This window comes from Erpetoichthys calabaricus, chromosome 4, assembly GCF_900747795.2.
Source record: "Erpetoichthys calabaricus chromosome 4, fErpCal1.3, whole genome shotgun sequence".
In the NCBI taxonomy this organism is placed as follows: domain Eukaryota; kingdom Metazoa; phylum Chordata; class Cladistia; order Polypteriformes; family Polypteridae; genus Erpetoichthys; species Erpetoichthys calabaricus.
Window position 1 is genome coordinate 111,959,888 of NC_041397.2, and position 23,452 is coordinate 111,983,339.

Below are 23,452 nucleotides of genomic sequence, written 5' to 3' on the forward strand. Positions count from 1 at the left end.
GTGTCTGATAGTTTGACGCGCAGATCTTGTTGATGTAATCTGAGATAGCTGAGACGCACACCCTCTGTTTTAACATATGCATCTACGATGTACTGTTGGAATAGTTTGCCACTGGAGTGGAAAATACTAAATGTATTCCTCATTGCTAATCTGTATGCGTAAAATTGGCATTGAGTAAGCCTTTTTCGCTTGGCTGTTCTTTTATCGGGAACATGTTGTAAATCTTTCTGCCAGCCATTGTCTCCGTAAGGAAATAAAAGTGGGTAAACCACAGGATCGCAATTCATATTGAGCGTGGAAATCTGTTTACAGGAGTTGCCTATGGGATAGATGCAAATGTCCCTTTTGGCAGGCGTTTCACCATCTTCGACGAAAATCGCTGCAACATCGGTGTGACATGTCGGGGCATTGTATCGTCGTAAATCCTGCCTAGGGGTTTCCGTGAAAACCTTTTGTACAGATGCTGTTTGATTGGACTGAGCGATTTCATGCATGTGTTTGTATGATTTAGCAAAGGGGTTGATGGTTCTGAGCATGAAATCTAGCTGGAGAACTACATTTTCACTGCATGCAGAGTTTGCTTTATTTTGTAAGCATACTTCAGTAGCTTGCCCTGTGTCAAAAACATACAACTGTCCATATCCTGGAGAGGTAGAAGTGTTAGCGTATAGTGGAGAGATTTGGTGATAAATTTGCCCGTGTATTTTAAAACAGTATGGTCTGTGGCCAGGAGGCTGAGTTATCTGTGCACCCATGGAAGCAAACGCTAGAGAAGAGTTGTATTCTCGAATGTGTTCACAATAATTTTTAGCTTCTGATGTTTGCTGTGTAAGAAGCTGTTGTAAAGACACAGGTGGCACCCGCAAGGGTGGTAAAGCTACTTTACCATTGTGGCAGCACCTCAAATACCTGTTGGATGTATTATGCTCAGCAGGCCAGTATAGTACATGACATGGAAGAGGACGAATAGGAATCAAGAAATGTCGTGTCGGCTGCATGTGGGCAGGACCGGTTTTGAAGTGGAAGCAGGACGAACCAGAAGAGAAATATATATAAGATATAAACGTTTCTGATGTGCCATTTCTTGGAATGACAAATGTAATGCATTTTATTACTACAAATATTTGTAATGCGCCACCTGTTGGCAGAGATGTAGCAACTGGATGGATACACAGACAAATATCCTTTGATTAAGGTGGATATATTTGCTTTCCACTTTACTCTTTTAGTAATATTCATGTGAGAAATATTCTTGAAAGGAAACAAAAATGCTTACTTTTTTGTTATTTGGCTATTATTATTTGTCTATTTATTTAGGTCCAATTATGGTATCAATTTTCTTAAATATATCCTCATTAAAATGTTTAAGAACCCCTGATTTAGAGAATACTGTACTGTGGCATTAAATAATTATAATCAGTTCAACATAATTTTGGATGGTTCTCCTTGAAATCTTATTTCAAATACAGTATGCATAGAAAATTGGGATATACTGTAAAGGACTATGAACAGAAGTAACACAGCGCTCTCAGTATTGGCATAAAGCAGGAGAAAGTTCTGAACAGAGTGCCAGTCCGTTGCATGCACATCCACAGTCACACAGAGCCAGTTTGCCAATCAACCCATCCTTGAAAATGCAGTAGGAAAACAGAAGCATCAATGCCTGAGCATGTGATTTCAATGCAGGACACAGGATGTGCGAGGGAGCAGGGGTAAATAATGTGTCACCACACTACAACAACTTAATAAACTTAGATTGTTAAATTGCTGGATAAATGAATTAAAGCAAAAAATTGTAGGAAAATTGGCTTTAACATGTCCAATCGAGAAGAAATCATGTTCAAAACAGACCATGGTGGGCAAATTATCCCCATCTAGTTACTATTGATTAGACTAGAAATCTTAAAAATCAGCACTTTTTTTTCCTGTACGATTAAAAATCATGACATGTAAGTTAGTTTTCTCCAATGCACCACTTTCATAACTTAGAATTTGAGGAACATTTTACCTTTAGGACATAAAGTGGATGCTTCTCAAATGTTGATCCAATCAGAATGGTTTGCACCAAGTCAGGACGCCATTGGGTTGTTCTGTTAATCCAGGAATATATCTGTAAATAATTAACATCTAGGTTGTTTAATTCACTTTAGTGTGATGGTTATTATGCACATAGTTAAACGAGTGAAAAAGTAAAGCATGCAGAAATGATATTGACATAAATTAGGATGAAGTTCATGAAATGCTCTTTCATTCAAAGACGAAAAAGGTCTAAAACACAGTCCATTATTTGTTTTAGTAAGGGACTGACAGATATTTTTGCATCATTAATAATAAAACTAAGGAAATACATATCTATTTAGTAATGCTTGTGTTTTTATTATGAACGTATGAGAATGATCAAAATGTATTCATTAAGCGAAAAAATAATATACCAGATGCAAGTCAGCAGTAAGTGGATAATAACCCATCAAAGAGGATTAATCAGGAAGTTAAAAAAAATGTCAAATTGGACTTAGGTACCCATGTAGTGCAGCAGCACAAGGCTGTGAAATAATCGTGGTTATGTTAAGGGAGCTGATAGGAGTTATCCTTCCATTTATCAAGTTTCTATCCTCTGTCCTGTTTAAGGACATGGGCAACCTGTGTTTGTCCTGGTAAAATTGGGTGCAAGCCACTAACCAACTCAGTCTATTGAAAGACAGGGTCAGAATGTCTCGTATTCAATTTAGAATTCCTGGGGCCTAATTTGAACCATGAACTCTAGAGCTATGAGACAGCAGTGCTAACTTCCCTGAGAGAAACTAATTGTTTATCTTCCTGATGTAAAAAGCCAAAAATTGGTTAAGATGTGAATCAGAATTTACTACATCTGCTCTACCAACAGTTAGCAGGTGTTCTTTTTTGTGAAATTTGCCTTTGTATGTAACTGTTCCTTTGGCAAATTGTTGAATGCCTGTAAATAGCAGATAAAATAGGGGATCACTTTATGTTGGCTTATACTTCATGCCGACTTGCAATCACAAAAAGTGCCATTAGAGAAGGATACTTTTTGCGATAGATAGATAGATAGATAGATAGATAGATAGATAGATAGATAGATAGATAGATAGATAGATAGATAGATAGATAGATAGATAGATAGATACTCAATTTGTCACACATAAAAACTGTAAATATTAGATTTGAATACATAATGGGAGGATGGGAGGTCTGAAACTTGAAAGTACCCCATATGAGAAGGGCCTAGGACTTACAGTGGACTTGTCACTGTCAACATCCAAACAGGGATATAAATTTGTAAAGCATAATGTGTAAAATACAAGTCAAATGAGGTTATCCTTAAGCTTTATAACACACTGATTAGGCCTCACCTGGAGTGTGCATGTAGTTTTGGTCTAAAGGTTACAAAAAATACATAACAGTGCTTGCAAAAGTCCAGAGAACAGTGACTAGCTTGACTGCAGGATATCAGTTATGAGTAATAATTAAAATAATGGAACCTTTTCTGTTGAAGAAAACAGATTAGAATATAACAGTATATGTTGATTTACGCCCTCCCCCACTATAACCCATCATCTCTGGGGATGGAGTGAAAGCTTTAGGCCAGGTTTATACTTCACGCCATGCAACGTGTGCTCCCGCGGATGCTACTGCTATGCAAGCATTGTACTGTTTATACTTACATGCGTACTTTACGTAAATGTGGAAGATTCCACCAGGTGGCAGTGCAAGCTTTCATCATGGTGAGAGCAGGTTCGGCTTCACTGTGTTGTGAATTGCCTGAAACACCCAATAAATTTCGCGGACACCTTGCCACAATATCTCTGAAAAGGATGGATGTTTAATAACTAAATCCATCAATCCAGGGATGTGCCCATTCCAGCTAGCATTGGGCACGATGCAGAAACGATCCCTGGGTAAGATGAATTCATCCAAGGTGAGTACAAGCACTCACATACACTAGAATCATTTTAGCATCAACAAATCCCCAAACCTGCATATCTTTGGAAAGAAACCGGAGCGCACTGTTGAAACCAATGAGGAAAATATGCAAACTCCAGGCAGGGAACACCAGGGACATGACTCCCTGCAAGACAGCAGCGCTACTGCTCCACCACAGTCCTGCCCCACTTGTGTAATTAACTATTTATTTGTAAAATGTAATATACATACTTTAATTCATCTCATTATGAAAGTGACATCAAGTATAAATCTAAGGATTCTAAATTCTGGTAATTCCTTGATGTCAAGAGAGTGTCCCATAACTGAGCCTGCTCTCCCCTTTGACTCTTTCAAGGCTGATGTCAACTTTTGTCAAAAGGAGGAGTTGACAGTGGTAATCAACTGTAAACTGTGACAAAACCAACTATTATGTTTTAGTTGGACTCTCCTTGCTAGAAGGACTGTTAGCTTCATTGGTTTGACCAAGATTCCCTGCAAGGCACACACAACGGCAAAAATGGCACTGACATCTGCCGAGAGTTCAAAGCGAATGCGTAAAGCAAAATACTCTGTGGACGTCGTTTTGCCTATTATCTCTGAACTGGACAATGACTTGTCAGACTCAGTTTTTGATACAAGCAATCTAAGACGAATGTGAGGTTCCAGTTTCAGCTGATCGGTCCTCAGCTAGTCGTGGTACTGACAATGTTCGCCAGGGAGTACTACCACTTAACAATGATAAGAGGTAGAAACCAGATTGTAACACACTGTGACCATGTCCCAGCCACAAGCAAGCCCTGGCAGCAAGCAAGCCACACATTCTTGACAAACTGACAGCCACAGTATGCAGCAACAGACTTTTTATGTTGATTTCTAAGTGAAACCATTGTTTTTTGGAAAAAATATTCAGCTCTTAAAGAGCTAAACTAGTTTGCTGATTGGGTGGGCCTCTCTTGAAGTAATGTTATCACTCAACACACTACAACATAGAACAATCACACTGGACATCACATAGTTGTAGTATCACTGGAGGATGTCACTTCCTATATTAAAGGAATGCAGTCTCCTAATTAAAGAGTGCCTGCTCTGCCCTTTTTTATATAGTTCATCTGTGTTCCAAGGGCAGTCCAACCTGTCATGAATGTAGACTTTCAAATGCTTGTAGGGGCCACCTCTATATCCACTCCCTGAATAGTGGACAGGCATAAAGGTTCTTTGGTGCATTGCAAGTCAACAACCAGTTCTATGTTTTTGCTGATGTTAAGTTGCCAATTCTTTTTGTACCAAGAAACAAATTTCTCAACCTGACTCTTCTCTGTTGCATCCCCTTTGTCATTACACCCCATAAGTACAGAGTCATCTGAGAATTTCTGCAAGTGACATAACCTGGTGTTATATTTATAGTCTGAGGTATACACAGACCGTACAGTATTTTTAAATTTTAACTTTACAGATGGCAAAAAAACCCTGTCTTGTGTTACTCGGGTATATAACCACTCAATGCTGTACCAGAACATTGCACTTATGTTGTTATAACACATTAATTATAACGTAACATAAGAAAGGTGAGTAAAGGTAACATGGCTGCTGCTACAAATGGAAAGGTTTGTAGACCAAGGGACAGGTCTACAACATCTGCAACAGGTACATCAGGTGCACATGTCGTAAATGTAGAAAGGACGGTCCTTGCGTGTGTGTGAACTGTTAACATTTGAATTTGATGATTGCATATAGCGCTGAAATGATCTCTCTGTACTATTCTTTCCTCTGCATGTCCTGGAGTACAAAAGAAACAGCATCATACAGCAATGTGGAGACTGATAAGATCGGGGGGAATAAAAACAAACACGGTCACTGATTACAACTGCAAGATGTTATGCGAATGAATATGAATAATGTTGCATCCGTGCCACAATGTTTTCCAAAATGTACTATACAGGTCATAAAATGAATAATTCCAAATATCATATATACAGTACCTATGTCTCTGTTTTTCATAGACCATAAGGTGTATACTAATTCAGCGTGAGCAGAAACACTCAATAAAACTGAATAAAAAAAAATCAAGTGACGGTGAGATACAAAGAAGGCAGATTCACCAGCGTTTGTGTGTCAGCTTCATTGCCTCAAAACACCACTCACATCTACAGTTATTCCCAGTTTGAGATAAAAAGTAACAGCGTCAGATCCATGGGTGGGGGGGAATGGGGGGGGCGCGGTAGTATGTATCATGATCGTGACTGAGAAAATAAAAGTGAAAAAAAAGGTAACTTTTACAATTACTGTAAATGTACACCGTCTGTTACAGACGCAAACCAAATGTATGTGTGTACTGTATAATATTAACAATAAGAGCAGCTCACTACTGAAAATGGCAAATATAGGAGTCAGTCGGGATCGAACCAGGAACTCTTGATTACAAGTCAGCAGATCTTACCGCTACGCCATAGAAGCTGTCGTATTGTCCTTGAACCTTTTGTGAAAGTGTTTATTTGATCTTTGGACTTCAGGCTTCACACATTATATAGTTTATGCCAGCATTTTTTCATTTACTACTAAAATATGAAAAACATTTCTGTTTTAACAATGTGTTTACACAGATTATTGTAGAAACGGAACACACATGAAATGCATTTGTTCCAAGTAACGATCTATTATTTCCACTCTAAAACTCCAGCACTTCACTCCCAGATAATCAGGGCATGAGCTGGGAGAACTTTGTGCATGGTCTGCGGCGGTGGGGGGATGGAATAGCAGGCTGCTTGCTGCTTGTCTTTATCGGCACATTTACAGGACAAAAGGTGCAGATGGAGAAGTGCGATGGGATTTAAGGTGGGCCAGATCTACAAGTTTTTTCGTAGGCTCTGGTAATTCTAGTGTTAATACAAAAATGAGTTATGAAAAGGAATTAATGGAAAAAAGAATGATGATATCTTACTTCTTCCAGCGGATGGTACTGTTCATAAAAGGATCCAGTTGAAGACCGTGGGTCAGTGGATATATTCTTAGTTTGAACCTCTATGAGCTCTTGGACATCTTCTACCAGAACACTGTAAAATTGTAATAGCAGAATTAAAGTAGGCATTATAAGCAAATGTATCTTCTAAAGGAGAATATTTAAACCAATTCAGAAGTATGCACCATATAATTTAGTAGCCAAGCATTCTGGCAGCATATTTGACATTTGTTTGTTTATTATTGACATACAAATTAAGTGCCTTTGGTGGCACACCCAAAAACAGAATTTTAGCAGGATTTGGAGATGAAAGTAATAGGCAAAGGAAAAAACTGGTGGCGGTCAAAAACCAGAAGCTTAAAAAAGTCCCAAATGTTTAGTCACAACACTCCAGAATGTCCTAATATCAGCCTGAACCATTAGCCTTAACTACACTAACACAGCAACAATATTTTCGTTTTGTATCCACAAATTTGGACATGAGAGATAACATGTTGTCATCTTAAATGCTGGTGATGCAATCAGCTATTTGGGGAAAAATATCACCAGAATTGCAAACTTGAATACAAAATGGCAAACAGAGGGCATCACCAAAATAATGCTAAAATTTAATGTCAATGCAAAACTAATATAGAAGTACAACACCTGTAAAGAAATGAGTTCTGCATGCTCCCAACTCCCAAGTGCAAGGCAATAAGCTCTTTAATCATGTGGTAATTTTAGGATCTTTATAGAGTTTACAGTTATCTGTTACAATCTAGTTGACCAGAAAAATAAAACAGTAATGTTGCTTTTTGTTGCTGTATTATTGTGGCAGATGTTAGATAATAAAACTATGTCAGAAATACCAGAAATTAAAACTTGGCTATGTCCATACTACATTTTCATTTAAAAACACAATTTTAAAACAACAACTGTCTCTGTCCTTACTAGTGTTTTCATATTGTTTATGAAAGTATCTCTGTCCACACTAAAACGATACACAGTAGTGTGGACAAAAGGCGATTAGATGATAAGCAGATTAGGATCCACCTCTGTTTTCTCCTAAGCAATTCCAACAATGCACAAAAGGTGTGCTTGCCACTTGCTTTCATACTAGTCTTACTGTATATAAAAAGTCTCAATTTCTCTTTTTGATACAAAAATAAAAAAATATGGATGATTTGGGAGATTTAGCATGTCTTTTATTGCTCTTTTTTAATACACTACAATATGACATCCCTAGATAAAAATGTCATAAAATGTTTTTTGTAATGGACATAAATTTAAAAGCACAAGTCTTAGGTGATTTGGGTACTTTAGCCTAATTTTATCATTTTTCTTAAAATCACTGCACTGTCCATCTCCCATCCAGTTCATTGCAATTTGCAAACTTATTTTCCTTCACACAATGCAAACTCTCTCATGTCATGGGGTGAGATTGTGGTGGGTATCTTTTGGGTCAAAGGAACACCCTTGGTGTGTTTTGCCATAGTTTCCTAGGCATAATTTTAAAGTAATGAGGAGTGACCAGGAGATGACAAGAAAGAATACAAGATTGATTAAATGTACCATGGGTCAAAATCAGAGAGGCCGCCTATCGTTTCCCTAAACCAAACATGCATGTCAAGAATCAGAAACTGTAGAATTGAAGCAGAAGTCTGTAACCTAATTTGAATGCACACTCCGATCCGATTTTAAGGAGTCCCCAAACGTGTATGCAAAAAAATATTTGAAGCATTGTGTTAATGATGGCATGACAAACTACATTTCTGGTTTTCTCATTTTCACAAACCCAATAGCTGTGCTGCACTAAAAAATGGCATTGTGTAATACCCAAAAATTAAACAACAATAAATTTTAAGTGAGTAGAAAAACTGTAGCTCACAAACTAATATGGAATATGGAATGTTCGTGTTTTAAAAATGCCTTTAAATCTCATCAGATTCTTATAAAAATATATAAAAACCCACTGAATCATATCATATTTAATTTGGTGCACATACAGTGCCGCACATTAATCTCAAGATGACTTGCGTAGGTGATTCCTAATGAAGGTGTTTCATAGAAGACACAATAGGAAAATCATAATTTTACTGTCTACTCTAATGTCATTTTAACTGACTCTACTTAGTGACGTTACGAAATTAATTTAACAACCAATACTGTAATTTTGATTGTCTTGACACCTAAATTGCAAGCGGGCTTCATTTTCCTTTACAAAAGCAGTATTACTTGGAATTTTTATGATACTGTGTAATAAACTATACATGAAACTTGGATTTATGCTAATGATAATAAAGGAAAAGCCACCCAACAACTACAAAATACCACCCCGGATCACCTGTCAGATAGACTTAACTGGCTGTTTTATAAATATCAGTTAGCGTAGTGCCATTTAATCAAAAAATAAAAACTTAATGTATTTAGTTGGCTTTTCAGAGCCCAGCACATAACCATATAAAATTTAAAAATTTAGGAAAAGATACTCAGAAGATGAAAAAAAGTCAACAGGTTAATAAATTAAAAGGCAACTTCATTAAACTACACTGTAAGTGAAAACCTTCACTTTTTAGGATTATTTTATTTCAAGATTTACAAAGAATTGAATTCATCTATATACATATAGTGACATACGGCCAGGGCCTTTGCCCATACGGGACACCTATATAGTAGAAGGACCAGGGGAGAGAGCATATTCAGGACACATTACCTTCCCCAGACCGCTAGAGGGTAGCCCCCCTGGGTTGCAGCAATGCCTCTGAATCCTACTGGGCTCCTGGGGAGTTGGAGTTTGGAGCTGGGTTCCGTGGACACCTCCAGGGGGCGTTGCAGGAATGGCTCAGCCCCGTGTGGCAGCACTTCTGCCACACCCAGAAGTGCTGCTGGAAGAAGGTCGTCAAGCCCCTGGAGCACTTCCAGGTGTCCTATAAAAGGAGCCAGACGCCACTACTCCGAGAGCCAGAATTGAGGGAAAGAGAAGAGGAAGAAGAAAACTTTGCTTTGGTGCTGTTTTGTGCTTTGTAACTGTGCTTTGTAGGTGGGAAATAGAGGAAGGCATTTCCCACAAAGAAAAAATATAAACGTGTGTGCTGAACTTGTATTATATGTGGTGGTGCAGTGGTAGCACAGTAAGAAGACCAGTGTTTGCATCCCAGGTCCTCCCTTCTGGAGTTTGCATGTTCTCACTGTGTCTGCGTGGGTTTCATATGGGTGCTGGGATTTCCTCTCACAGTCCAAAGACATGCAGGTTAATTGGTGTGCGTGTGTGTGTGTGTTTGCCCTGCGATGGACTGGTGCCCTGTCCAGGATTTGTTCATGCCTTAAGCCCCATGCTGGCTGGTATAGGCTCTCGTGACCCTGCTCAGGACAAAATTAGAAAACTGTTAGAAAATGAATGAACATATATGGGGGGTAACTCCCCCCACCACTATAGAAAAGGTGAATACCTCAAAATCCCAAGAACGCCTTGACAGATTTGATTGAAATTTGGTGATGTTATCGAAAAAGAATCTAGCCAACATGTTTTTTTATTTGTACATATGTTTTTTTTATCGAAATGAATTAATATTATGCTAATTTACACACTCTTGGCTGTGCTGAGAGTGTGCTTTATGCAAATGAAGGTTGCAACAGAAGTAAGTGATGGGCCACATGAATTGCACAGTAACCAATAGGGTGGACAGGTGACTAAAGGTAGGGAGGTGCCTTGGAACAGGGAAAAAAAAAGACGTGAAAAAGGAAAATGGAAAGAGATAGTTCAGTCAAACTCAAGGAAGAACCAAAGCTCAATGGTTAGTTAACCCTGTTTTTGCTGTTGAGTTTTGGCACACTGAGATGTGTACTATCTCTCTCTTGGTTACCAATCCTTCTCTGTTGACTCCCAGCCCTGGTGCTCAAAGCTGACCACCCCTCCCACCCCCTCTGTCCCATCGTGGTGCTGCAAACTCCAAGAGAGAAACTTTGGTTTTAAACAATGGTCCTGAAATTACAAATGGGGAGACCACAGAAACAGTGAAGCAACTCTTGAAGCCAATGCTCTGTGCTCCTCACACTTCACATTAATTCATTCATATAACAAATAGGGTTCCCGCATTTATGTATATCCATTTCAAGCACTGCTTTGAACATACATTGCCATCTGTGGACTTTAAAGGGGCTAATGAAAAACATGAGCAGAAAAACTGTACTTGAGTGAGCAGTGTAAAAAATGAAAATCTTAACCTCATCTAATAATGATAATAATATACAGTTAGGTCCATAAATATTTGGACGGAGACAACGTTTTTCTAATTTTGATTCTGTACATTACCACAATGAATTTTAAATGAAACAACTCAGATGCAGTTGAAGTGCAGACTTTCAGCTTTAATTCAGTGGGGTGAACAAAACGATTGCATAAAAATGTGAGGCAACTAAAGCATTTTTTTAACACAATCCCTTCATTTCAGGGGCTCAAAAGTAATTGGACAATTGACTCAAAGGCTATTTCATGGGCAGGTGTGGGCAAGTCCATCGTTATGTCATTATCAATTAAGCAGATAAAAGGCCTGGAGTTGATTTGAGGTGTGGTGCTTGCTGTGGAAGATTTTGCTGTGAACAGACAACATAGCATTCACCAGCTAAGGAGCTCTCCATGCAGGTGAAAGAAGCCATCCTTAAGCTGCGAAAACAGAAAAAACCCATCCGAGAAATTGCTACAAAATTACGAGTGGCAAAATCTACAGTGGGTGGCACGGTGGCGCAGTGGGTAGCGCTGCTGCCTCGCAGTTGGGAGATCTGGGGACCTGGGTTCGATTCCCGGGTCCTCCCTGCGTGGAGTTTGCATGTTCTCCCCGTGTCTGCATGGGTTTCCTCCGGGCGCTCCGGTTTCCTCCCACAGTCCAAAGACATGCAGGTTAGGTGGATTGGCGATTCTAAATTGGCCCTAGTGTGTGCTTGGTGTGTGGGTGTGTTTGTGTGTGTGTCCTGCGGTGGGTTGGCACCCTGCCCAGGATTGGTTCCCTGCCTTGTGCCCTGTGTTGGCTGGGTTTGGCTCCAGCAGACCCCCGTGACCCTGTGTTCGGATTCAGCGGGTTGGAAAATGGATGGATGGAAAATCTACAGTTCGGTACATCCTGAGAAAGAAAGCAAGCACTGGTAAACTCGCAAAAAGACCTGGACGTCCACAGAAGACAACAGTGGTGGATGATCGCAGAATCATTTCCATGGTGAAGAGAAACCCCTTCACAACAGCCAACCAAGTGAAGAACACTCTCCAGGGGGTAGGTGTATCGATATCCAAGTCTACCATAAAGAGAAGACTGCATGAAAGTAAATACAGAGGGTGCACTGCAAGGTGCAAGCCACTTATAAGCCTCAAGAATAGAAAGGCTAGATTGGGCTTTGCTAAAGAACATCTAAAAAAGCCAGCACAGTTCTGGAAAAACATTCTTTGGTCAGATGAAACCAAGATCAACCTCTACCAGAATGATGGCAAGAAAAAAGTATGGAGAAGGCGTGGAACCAAGATCAACCTCTACCAGAATGATGGCAAGAAAAAAGTATGGAGAAGGCGTGGAACCAAGATCAACCTCTACCAGAATGATGGCAAGAAAAAAGTATGGAGAAGGCGTGGAACCAAGATCAACCTCTACCAGAATGATGGCAAGAAAAAAGTATGGAGAAGGCGTGGAACCAAGATCAACCTCTACCAGAATGATGGCAAGAAAAAAGTATGGAGAAGGCGTGGAACAACTCATTATCCAAAGCATACCACATCATCTGTAAAACACGGTGGAGGCAGTGTGATGGCTTGGGCGTGCATGGCTGCCAGTGGCACTGGGACACTAGTGTTTATTGATGATGTGACACAGGACAGAAGCAACTGAATGAATTCTGAGGTGTTCAGAGATATACTGTCTGCTCAAATCCAGCTAAATGCAGTCAAATTGATTGGGCGGCGTTTCATGATACAGATGGACAATGACCCAAAACATACAGCCAAAACAACCCAAGAGTTTATTAAATCAAAGAAGTGGAAACTTCTTGAATGGCCAAGTCAGTCACCTGATCTTAACCCAATTGAGCATGCATTTCACTTGTTGAAGACTAAACTTCAGACAGAAAGGCCCACAAACAAACAGCAACTGAAAGCCGCTGCAGTAACCAAAAAACTGTCAGAGCTAAGAAGCAAAATTACTAGAATAGATGAAGAACAAGCCAGGCGTCCAAGTGAAGATCTTCACAGGAAAAGGCAGGCCCTGCATACAGAACTCAACATCTTAACAACTAAAGAAACCGAACAACTTATTTATAAGTCAAGACATCATTACTATGAACACGGAGAGAGAGCTAATAAGCTTTTAGCTCAACAAATTCACAAACAAGAAGTTCGCAATGCAATACCAGTAATCACCAACAAGAATGGAGAAGAAATCATTGACCATAAAAATATAATGCACGCATTTAGAGATTATTATAAATCCTTATATTCTACTGAGTTCAAAGAAGACAACACACAATCTAATGCATTTCTGGATACATTACAGACACCACAAATAGATGCTATAAGTGCTGAGGAACTGGATAAACCTCTGACGCAAACAAAATTACTAGATGCTATAAAGTCACTTCAAAGCGGGAAATCAGCAGGCCCTGATGGTTACCCCGTAGAATTTTATAAGAAATTCTCCATTCAGCTAGCTCCCCTCTTATTGGCAACATTTACAGAAGCTAGAGACAACCAAATACTACCTCAAACATTTCGTCAAGCATTAATCACCATCTTTCCTAAACAAAATAAGGACTTGTTACAATGTGCATCATACGGACCAATTTCACTCCTGAATAATGAAGTTAAGATGCTCTCAAAAATTCTAGCTAGAAGGATGTAGAAAGTGCTGCCCTCGGTAGTATCACAGCTAATATCACAGATTTATTAAAGGCCGACACCTATCTTCCAATCTCTGACGCTTGTTTAATGTTATTTATTCACCAGCAAAATCAAACACCCCAGAGATATTACTATCATTAGACGCAGAAAAATGGGAACTACCTTTTCGCTGCATTGGAGAAATTTGGGTTTGGCCTGAATATTTGTGCATGGATCAAACTACTGTATACCAATCCAGAAGCTTCAGTTTGTATTAACAACATTTGTTCAGACTACTTTAAGCTAGAACGTGGTACCAGACTAGGATGTCCCTTGTCACCACTGCTGTTTGCAATCGCCATTGAACCACTGGCGGTTCACTGTCGAAATTCCTATCAGATAAAGGGGATTATCAGAGAAGGACTGGAACAGAAAATCTCTCTATATGCAGATGATATGGTTTTATATACTGTATATCAGAAAGAGAAAACACTGTGCCTGCAGTTTTAACAGCACTCACAGAATTTCAAAAGCTATTTGGTCTAAGAATTAATTTGAATAAAAGTATACTCTTTCCAGTGAATTCACAAGCATATAATATTAGATTGGACACCCTACCTTTTACCATAGCAGGTCAGTTTAAATACCTAGGGGTAAATATCACAAGTAAACATAAAGCTCTTTATCAACAAAAGTTTGCCGTCTGTATGGAAGAAATTAAGCAAGACTTGCATAGATGGTCAACCCTTCATCTCACTCTAGCCGGAAGAATTAACGTTGTTAAGATGAATATACTTCCTAAACTTCTTTTTTTATTTCAAAACATTCCAATATATATCAATAAATCGTTTTTTAAGCAATTAGATTCAACGTTTCCAGTGAGAGTTGGACTCCGCCAGGGCTGCCCTTTGTCACCGATTCTGTTCATAACTTTTATGGACAGAATTTCTAGGCGCAGCCAGGGTGTTGAGGGGGTCCGGTTTGGTGGACTCAGGATTGGGTCACTGCTTTTTGCAGATGATGTTGTCCTGTTTGCTTCATCAGGCCGTGATCTTCAGCTCTCTCTGGATCGGTTCGCAGCTGAGTGTGAAGCGGCTGGAATGGGAATCAGCACCTCCAAATCCGAGACCATGGTCCTCAGCCGGAAAAGGGTGGAGTGCCCTCTCAGGGTTGGGAGCGAGATCCTGCCTCAAGTGGAGGAGTTCAAGTATCTTGGGGTCTTGTTCACAAGTGAGGGAAGAATGGAGCGTGAGATCGACAGGCGGATTGGTGCGGCGTCCGCAGTGATGCGGGCTCTGCATCGGTCTGTCGTGGTGAAAAAGGAGCTGAGCCGTAAGGCAAAGCTCGCAATTTACCAGTCGATCTATGTTCCTACCCTCACCTTTGGTCATGAGTTATGGGTAGTGACCGAAAGAACGAGATCGCGAATACAAGCGGCTGAAATGAGTTTCCTCCGCAGGGTGTCTGGGCTCTCCCTTAAAGATAGGGTGAGAAGCTCAGTCATCCGGGAGGGGCTCAGAGTAGAGCCGCTGCTCCTCCGCATCGAGAAGAGTCAGATGAGGTGGCTCGGGCATCTGATTAGGATGCCTCCTGGACGCCTCCCTGGTGAGGTGTTCTGGGCACGCCCAACTGGGAGGAGGCCCCGGGGAAGACCCAGGACACGCTGGAGGGACTATGTCTCCTGGCTGACCTGGGAACGCCTCGGGATTCTCCCGGAAGAGCTAGAAGAAGTGGCCGGGGAGAGGGAAGTCTGGGCATCTCTGCTCAAGCTGCTACCCCCGCGACCCGACCTCGGATAAGCGGAAGAGAATGGATGGATGGATGGATGGATGGATTCAACAATAACCTCATTCATTTGGAACTCAAAACACCCACGTATCCAAAGAGCGACCCTACAAAGACCTCAGGCAGAAGGTGGCATGGCTTTACCTAATTTTCAGTTTTATTACTGGGCAGCAAACATACAAGCCATAAAAACCTGGACACAAAAAAATGAACATACACAGGCTTGGTTTGCAATAGAAGTAAAATCCTGCAGTACTTCTTTATACTCCCTGCTCTGCGCTGAAATAAATGCAAGTTATCGCAAATATGCTAATAACTCAATTGTGCTTTACTCACTTAGAATATGGAACGAACTTAGAAAGCATTTTAAGATGGGAAATCTTTTATCCGTGGCACCTCTGCAAGAGAACCACCTCTTTCAACCCTCATAAACATATCCAGTTTTTAATATCTGGAAAAGTTCTGGGATTAAAATGCTCAGATATCTTTATATAGACAACATATTTGCATCTTTTGAACAATTACATTCCAAATTCAACCTCCCAGCTACACATTTCTTTCACTATGTTCAAATTAGAAATTTTGTTAAACAGAAACTGTCCGATTTTCCTCATCTCGTACCCTCCACCATGCTGGAAAAAATACTGCTCAATTTCGAGGAATTAAACACCATTTCCGCATTATATAAAATCTTATTAGAGTCCCTACCTTTCAAAGATCCAAGAGGACATTGGGAAGAAGAAGATCTCTTAATCAATATATCAGAAAAGGAGTGGAAGGTAGCAAAACAGAGAATTCACTCGAGCTCCATATGCGCAAAGCATAGAATTATTCAACTAAAAATTATATATCAAGCTCATCTGTGTCGCTTAAAACTGTCCAAAATGTTTCCAGGGCAAGATCCAACCTGCGAACGCTGCAACCAAGCTCCTGCCTCACTGGGTCACATGTTTTGGGCCTGCACCAAACTAAAATCATTTTAGACCAAAATTTTTAAATGCCTTTCAGACAGCCTTGGGGTCACAATCCCTCCTAACCCATTAACAGCTGTGTTTGGTGTTCTTCCAGACGGACTTGAAGTGGAGAAGGACAAGCAAACGGTGATTGCATTCACTAGATTTTTGGCACGGAGACTTATTTTGTTAAATTGGAAGAATCCTAACTCTCCTCTGATAAGTCAGTGGGAAACCGATGTTTTATATTATTTGAAATTGGAAAAAATCAAATTCTCAGTTAGAGGATCTGTACAGAATTTTTTCAAAACCTGGCAGGTTCTAATCAATATTATTTTAGAATAAGAGAAATAACTATTACCGCATTTATTTCCCTTCTCCATTTTTTATTTACCTATATATATTTCTTCCTTTCTTTTGTTTATTGTTGCCTTATTAAAAAGCCCTAAGCAATTCTCCTTTGGCTAAGCTCTCCTTCTCAGGGGTGGGGTTTGATTTGTCTTCAATTTTTTTTTTTTTTGTTATAAATTGATCTATTTGTATGGAACGATTACAATAAAATTAATAAATAAAATAAAAAAAAAAAGCCACTGCAGTAAAGGCCTGGCAGAGCATTAAAAAGGAGGAAACCTGGCATCTGGTGATGTCCAAGACTTCAGGCTGTCATTGCCAGCAAAGGGTTTTCAACCAAGTATTAGAAATGAACATTTTATTTCATTATTTAATTTGTCCAATTACTTTTGAGCCCCTGAAATGAAGGGATTGTGCTAAAAAAATGCTTTAGTTGCCTCACATTTTTATGTAATCGTTTTGTTCACCCCACTGAATTAAAGCTGAAAGTCTGCACTTCAACTGCATCTGAGTTGTTTCATTTAAAATTCATTGTGGTAATGTACAGAACCAAAATTAGAAAAACGTTGTCTCTGTCCAAATATTTATGGACCTAACTGTATGTATATTAAAATTTTGCATTATTCCTACTGATTACACATTTCATTTTAAAAGAATACATGTTCCTATGAAACTGTGTTTTCCAATGACCATCCATAAAATCCAAGACACTAGGAAAAGTAGAGAAAAGCAGGAATTGATCTAATGCAGGAATGTTTAACTCATGAACAATTGTGTATAGCATGTTTAAGAGTAAGTAGCTCCTGTGACCTAATAATAATATAATCACATGATCAATTCCTTTATCCAATGTGACGTACAACATTTGAGATACAATTGGTTACATTTCTTTTGTTTTTCCATATGGGGCACAGGCAGATGAAGTGACTTGCTCATGGTCACACAGTGTCAGCAACAGGGACCTTAGGGTTTGATGTCCTCAATCCAGAGCCTTAACCACAACAACACACTGCCTGCCAATAATTTAAGCCCTTGGTAAAACAAGAATGATGAATATTACATAAAGAAAAGCATTCAGTCACATACAGTAGTTCTTCTAATACACCCGATTAACCAATGGCGCCATAACTGAGGCTTGTTGTCTTACAAAGTTTTCTGGGTGATACCAGGAAACACAGCTTGTAAGGAATATAACAGTAATATCTGACTTTAAACCATTTGTTTTTACATGATTATTGCATTTCATGATTTTATAACATGAAGAAAAAAGATGCATACCTGTGCTTAATTCCATTTGTTGATAGAAGCGCTTTTACACTTTCCACACTTGAAATATTAAAATACATGTGGACATCTGTATGTGGCTTAATATGGTGAAATGAATCTGGATGCCAAAGTGCTGTCTGAAACCAAAAAGAAAAACAGATGAAAATATTTAATTGTTTATGCTGCCCTCACTTCATATCATGTCATCATAAATTCATGTGTCTGACTTGGAAATGGCATTCATGTTAATGCTTATGCTGTAAGGCAGTCAGATTCATGAATTCCTTCTCACAATGTAAGTGAAGATCAGAAAGTTTTGAGTTTCTCAGATTTATTTTTCACCAATGAATTATTATTGTGTGCATCTTAGTGCTGCACCATAAAATATTATTTTTTTATTATTGGTAGTGTGCTTCATCTGTACAGTATGTGTGATGTCAATAAGCTGTGGTCATATGGTTAACCAGCATCATATAACATGGGTTTATTAATTGTCTGCACTTTACTTTGATAAAGGAAAGACCTTTACACAAGCAGTAGTTTAGTTTTACTTTTCTTTCTGATAAATACTTATTCCAATTTCCAGTCAGTTAGTTTTGATTTGATGGCTGATCTTTTTGCCCCCCATTGATTTGACTTTCATCCTTATGAGATTTCTGCTGCTATTTGTGTCTTAAAAGTATGTCTACCTGACTGTGACTCTTTTAACATTTCTGATCTGATCCTTTCAGAAGGATTGAGATGAAAACTATAGCTTGTGATCCTTGATGGCATCTGCCATGAACATGACAGCAAGAAGCATTTTGGTGACTATGGCTGACATAATACTTGTATAAGCTCTAAATAGAATTTATAAGAGCTGATATCAAATGTTCGGTTCAAGAGAATCAATAACTAATTTAGCTGTAAATCAGTGTTAGCTGTAAATCAGTGTTAGCATGCCTACTTGATCATTCTGTGGTGTGTGATAAAGTTAATTTATAGCCATTCCAGTAACTGTATTTTCTTAATCTAAAAAACTATCACGATAAACCAAAAACTACAGTAAGTAGTATGAGTAAGAACAACTTGTTAGCAAATAAACTGTGGTGCCAATAAAGTAAATACTTAAAAAGTATAAAGCCTGGTTATCAAAACATACAGAAATTAAGTACAAATCTTTTTCTTTAACCATTTTAATCCAGTCAAACCTTGAACAAGGTACCAGCTCAATTAAATAAATGATATTTAAAAGAATAGATATAACTGGTTAGACACCTCTTTTAGTTATCCTGGTTACTCCCAGCAATTCCACCATCTTCCTGTACTGCCCTGAATATGAAAGGCAGCAATTGCTTTTAAAATGTTTAGGAAATAAGACGTGACATGAGGGATAGGTAAGATCTGTAACCAAGAAGGAAGTAACAGTACCATCAGAGACAGAACCAAAGACAGAACTCTAAATCATAGTCAAATATTGCTGCACTAGAGTTGTTAATTAAGAATACTCTCACAACATAAACAAATGCTAATATCTTTGTTTCCAAATTCTACACAAATTTAGATAAGTATAAAGTGTTCTTTATGACCTTTATACTTACAGATTGATGATTTCACCAACTGGGTTGATATACTAGCTGCATGCCAACAATGGTGGTGCCCGCGATAAATAAGGTGGCATTGAAAAACATGCAAAAATAAGTTTAAAAAATAATTATTGAATGAAATAAATCTGAAACCTATAATTCCAAAAAACTAATATAGAAATCAATAAGGCCCATCAAAAACAATATGAAAACAAAAAATAGACACATCATAACATTTTTGGTTCACAGTTATAAGGACAAAACAAAGGCAAGTAAGGTGAAGGGTGAGGATTTCGGTTTTATTTACTAATGTATAACAGAAAGTGTTTTTTATTTATGGATTTTATACTATACGAGCTGTATATACCCGGCGTTGCCCGGGGCAGAAGTAACCTAATCGGTCAAACACTTACATATATACCAAAGTAAACCTAATCGGTCAAACAGTTACATATATAAAAAAACCGAACCTAATCGGATAAACAGCTAATCTATATACATAAGCAAACCTAATTGGTCAAACAGTTACATAAATACAAAAGCAAACCTAATCGATCAAACAGCTTCATATATACAGAAGCGAACCTAATTGGTCAAACAGTTATGCATGTGCAGAATGATTTTACAAAGATTATGCATGTTAACAATCATTAAAAAGAAAAGATTGAGGAACTGTTCTTCTATATGTGATGAAGCCACTAATCAGACAGATTTTTTTCAGGACCCAGCTGTTTCATAACTAAACTACTGCCACCCCAAAGTAATGCCTAATAGTGGTTTTTGGGGTAGCTGTGGAATAAAAAGGGTGTTTTTTAGTCAGTAAGAATCTGACACTACCCTTCAGTACGGGCTGAAGGGTGCCTATGTAAGGTTTTACATCCTTCCCGTATGGAAAAAAAAACATACTAAACTTTTTTTTCATCATTACACATAATCTCAGTCAAATGGAAGTACGCATTCTCAATTTATTTTTATCTAATTTTTACTTTTTCACAAAGCCATCCCATGATGGTTAGATGGTTAGAGAGTTAGCAAAAGTTTATTCATGCACATATTTTAATACGGATAATCTATCTCTAATCAAGGTTCTCATTTTCATTCTAATTTAAAATAATAATAGATACTCATTTTTTTCTTCTGTTTTAGAAAAACCAATCTATGCCACCTACGTCTTCGTCAAGTCAGCTTCATCCAGCTTCATCACATATAGAAGAAGAGTTCCTCAATCTTTTCTTTTTAATGATTGTTAACACGCATAATCTTTGTAAAATTATTCTGCACATGCATAACTGTTTGACCAATTAGGTTCGCTTCTGTATATATGAAGCTGTTTCATCGATTAGGTTTGCTTTTGTATTTATGTAACTGTTTGACTAATTAGGTTTGCTTCTGTATATAGATTAGCTGTTTGTCCGATTAGGTTCGCTTCTGTATATATGAAGCTGTTTGTCCGATTAGGTTCGGTTTTTTTATATATGTAACTGTTTGACCGATTAGGTTTACTTTGGTATATATGTAAGTGTTTGACCGATTAGGTTACTTCTGCCCCGGGCAACGCCGGGTATATACAGCTCGTATATATATATAGATATAGATATATATATATATATATATTATATATATAATATACACACACACATAAACATTTATATACATATACATATATATACATATCTACATATACACATGTACATATATATACACACACATACATAAACACACACATAAGACTTACTGAGTGAAATGGGCTTTCATTGACAATCATGTTACGTTATTTTTAAAATGTTTCCTTTTTTTTTCATAACCTCTTTAACACACTACTTCTCCGCTGCGAAGCGCGGGTATTTTGCTAGTATATATATATATATATATATATATATATATATATACATATACACACATACATGCAGTTTTAATAACACAGAAATCAATATAAACATTAACATCATTATCATATGAGAATATGAAGTAATATATAAGAAGCACATTTCATATAAATATAAATTATTAAACAGTAAAATCTTCTTCTGTAATTTGCTACCGTGGCAATTTGTGTGTCTGTCCAGGATTTTAAATGACCTGTAGCTCGCAAACCGTTGCACCTATACACTTGAAATGTGGTACACATATAGTACGTCACGTCTACTATCCGCTTTATGGGTGATGATTGTTTTAGTCTTTTTATCTTTATTTTATTTTATTGTACAATCAAGTCCTATCTGCGCACAGCAGGGCAGCCGTGGGCGGATGCGTATGGTGTATTCACTCGATGTTATCGTGCATTGCGCTGTCAGTGGTATTTTGATAAAAGAATTTGAACAACATATAAGAAGCGTATAAATTATTAAACAGTAAAACATTAACATTTAAGAAGTAAAGTTACATTAAGTACTACTGCTGTGCCTTCGGGTATACCTCATTTTTTCTTTGCCCATTACATGCTTAAATGTATACATTTTTTGGTGCACCTACCCGAGAACACGCGACATATAACCGAGCGTGGGAGAAGCATGGATTTTAAACACGCGTTGAGTTGATGTGCTGGTCTCCCTCGTGAAATAACTGGTAATGTTTGACTAAAATGTACAGCGAGTAAAACGACATTAGCTCGTATTTTTTTTTTTTACGATCTCTGAGATGTTGCTTTTTTCGGTTCAAGGCTTCATAAGCTCTTTTATGTTGTATGGTGTACTTATCCCAAACCATCATCTTTGAATGTTGCAACACTTTCGCCTTGTATGTAGATCGGGGTAATTACATTCATTGCATTCCTAGTCTGAATCACAATGTGATTGTATGGGTGGTTACCTGGCACTGTAGGGTTGCCACCCATCCTTTAAAATACGGAATCGTGCCGCATTTGAGAATGAAATTGCGCGTCCCGTTTTGAATCAATACTGGACGGGATTTATCCCGTATTTTTTTTATCATTTTTTTTTTTAAAGCAGCGTCTCATGCAAATCATCCCACACGCATTTTATGAAGATGCCTCCTTTCCTACTTTTGATTGGGTAATACTTGATGTCATCGTTAGTTTGATTGGTGTTTTTAACTGTCCAGTGAGTAGGGCGTGTCTTTCAACGGAATGAAAAAAAGGCCCACCCGACGACCCACCCATTCCATTTTTATATATATAGACTACTGCGGTGGGTTGGCACCCTGCCCGGGATTGGTTCCTGCCTTGTGCTCTGTGTTGGCTGGGATTGGCTCCAGCAGACCCTGTGTTCAGATTCAGCGGGTTGGGAAATGGATGGATGGATATACTATACTAGCTGTGTAAGCCCATACTGTAAAAAGGACAGGGTCCTAGAAACTACTGAAATCATCATAAAAAAAACTGAAATGTAGAGATGTCAGGTAATTGAAATGAACTACTCAAGGTGTTTCTCTCCTAGGAGGATTTGTTTTGCTGATATGCTCGCCTTGCTTGTGCTTGTGCCACCACCATCTACCCAAAGCACCATGATGTTCCAACAATGATGGATGGATTAAAAGCCAGAAGTCTGTATAACCATCAGCATCAAGTGACTCCGTGAGAACCCTAACTACAAAGAGGACTATTTGATTTATGTTAGGTAGAATGCCCAAAGGGGACTGGGCGGTCTCGTGGCCTGGAACCCCTACAGATTTTATTTTTTTCTCCAGCCTTCTGGAGTTTTTTTTTTTTTTTTCTGTCCACCCTGGCCATCGGACCTTACTCCTTTTTATGTTAACTAAGGTTGTCTTATTTTAATTTCTTATTTGTCTTTTATTCTTCTTTTCTTCATTATGTAAAGCACTTTGAGCTACTTTTTGTATGAAA

The 23,452-nt window shown here is 38.4% G+C and overlaps 1 protein-coding gene across 1 annotated transcript in view; it reads right to left on the reverse strand.

Moving 5' to 3' along the window:
- Nucleotides 1-23,452, reverse strand: part of cpb2 (carboxypeptidase B2 (plasma)) — an 80,193-nt gene that overhangs the window by 39,354 nt on the left and 17,387 nt on the right. Inside the window, exons 3-5 of the mRNA XM_028799682.2 lie at nucleotides 18,098-18,222; nucleotides 6,881-6,992; nucleotides 2,009-2,110 (exon numbers count right to left, since the gene is read on the reverse strand). Coding sequence (XP_028655515.1) covers nucleotides 2,009-2,110; nucleotides 6,881-6,992; nucleotides 18,098-18,222 — 339 coding nt within the window. The remainder of the gene's footprint in view (nucleotides 1-2,008; nucleotides 2,111-6,880; nucleotides 6,993-18,097; nucleotides 18,223-23,452) is intronic.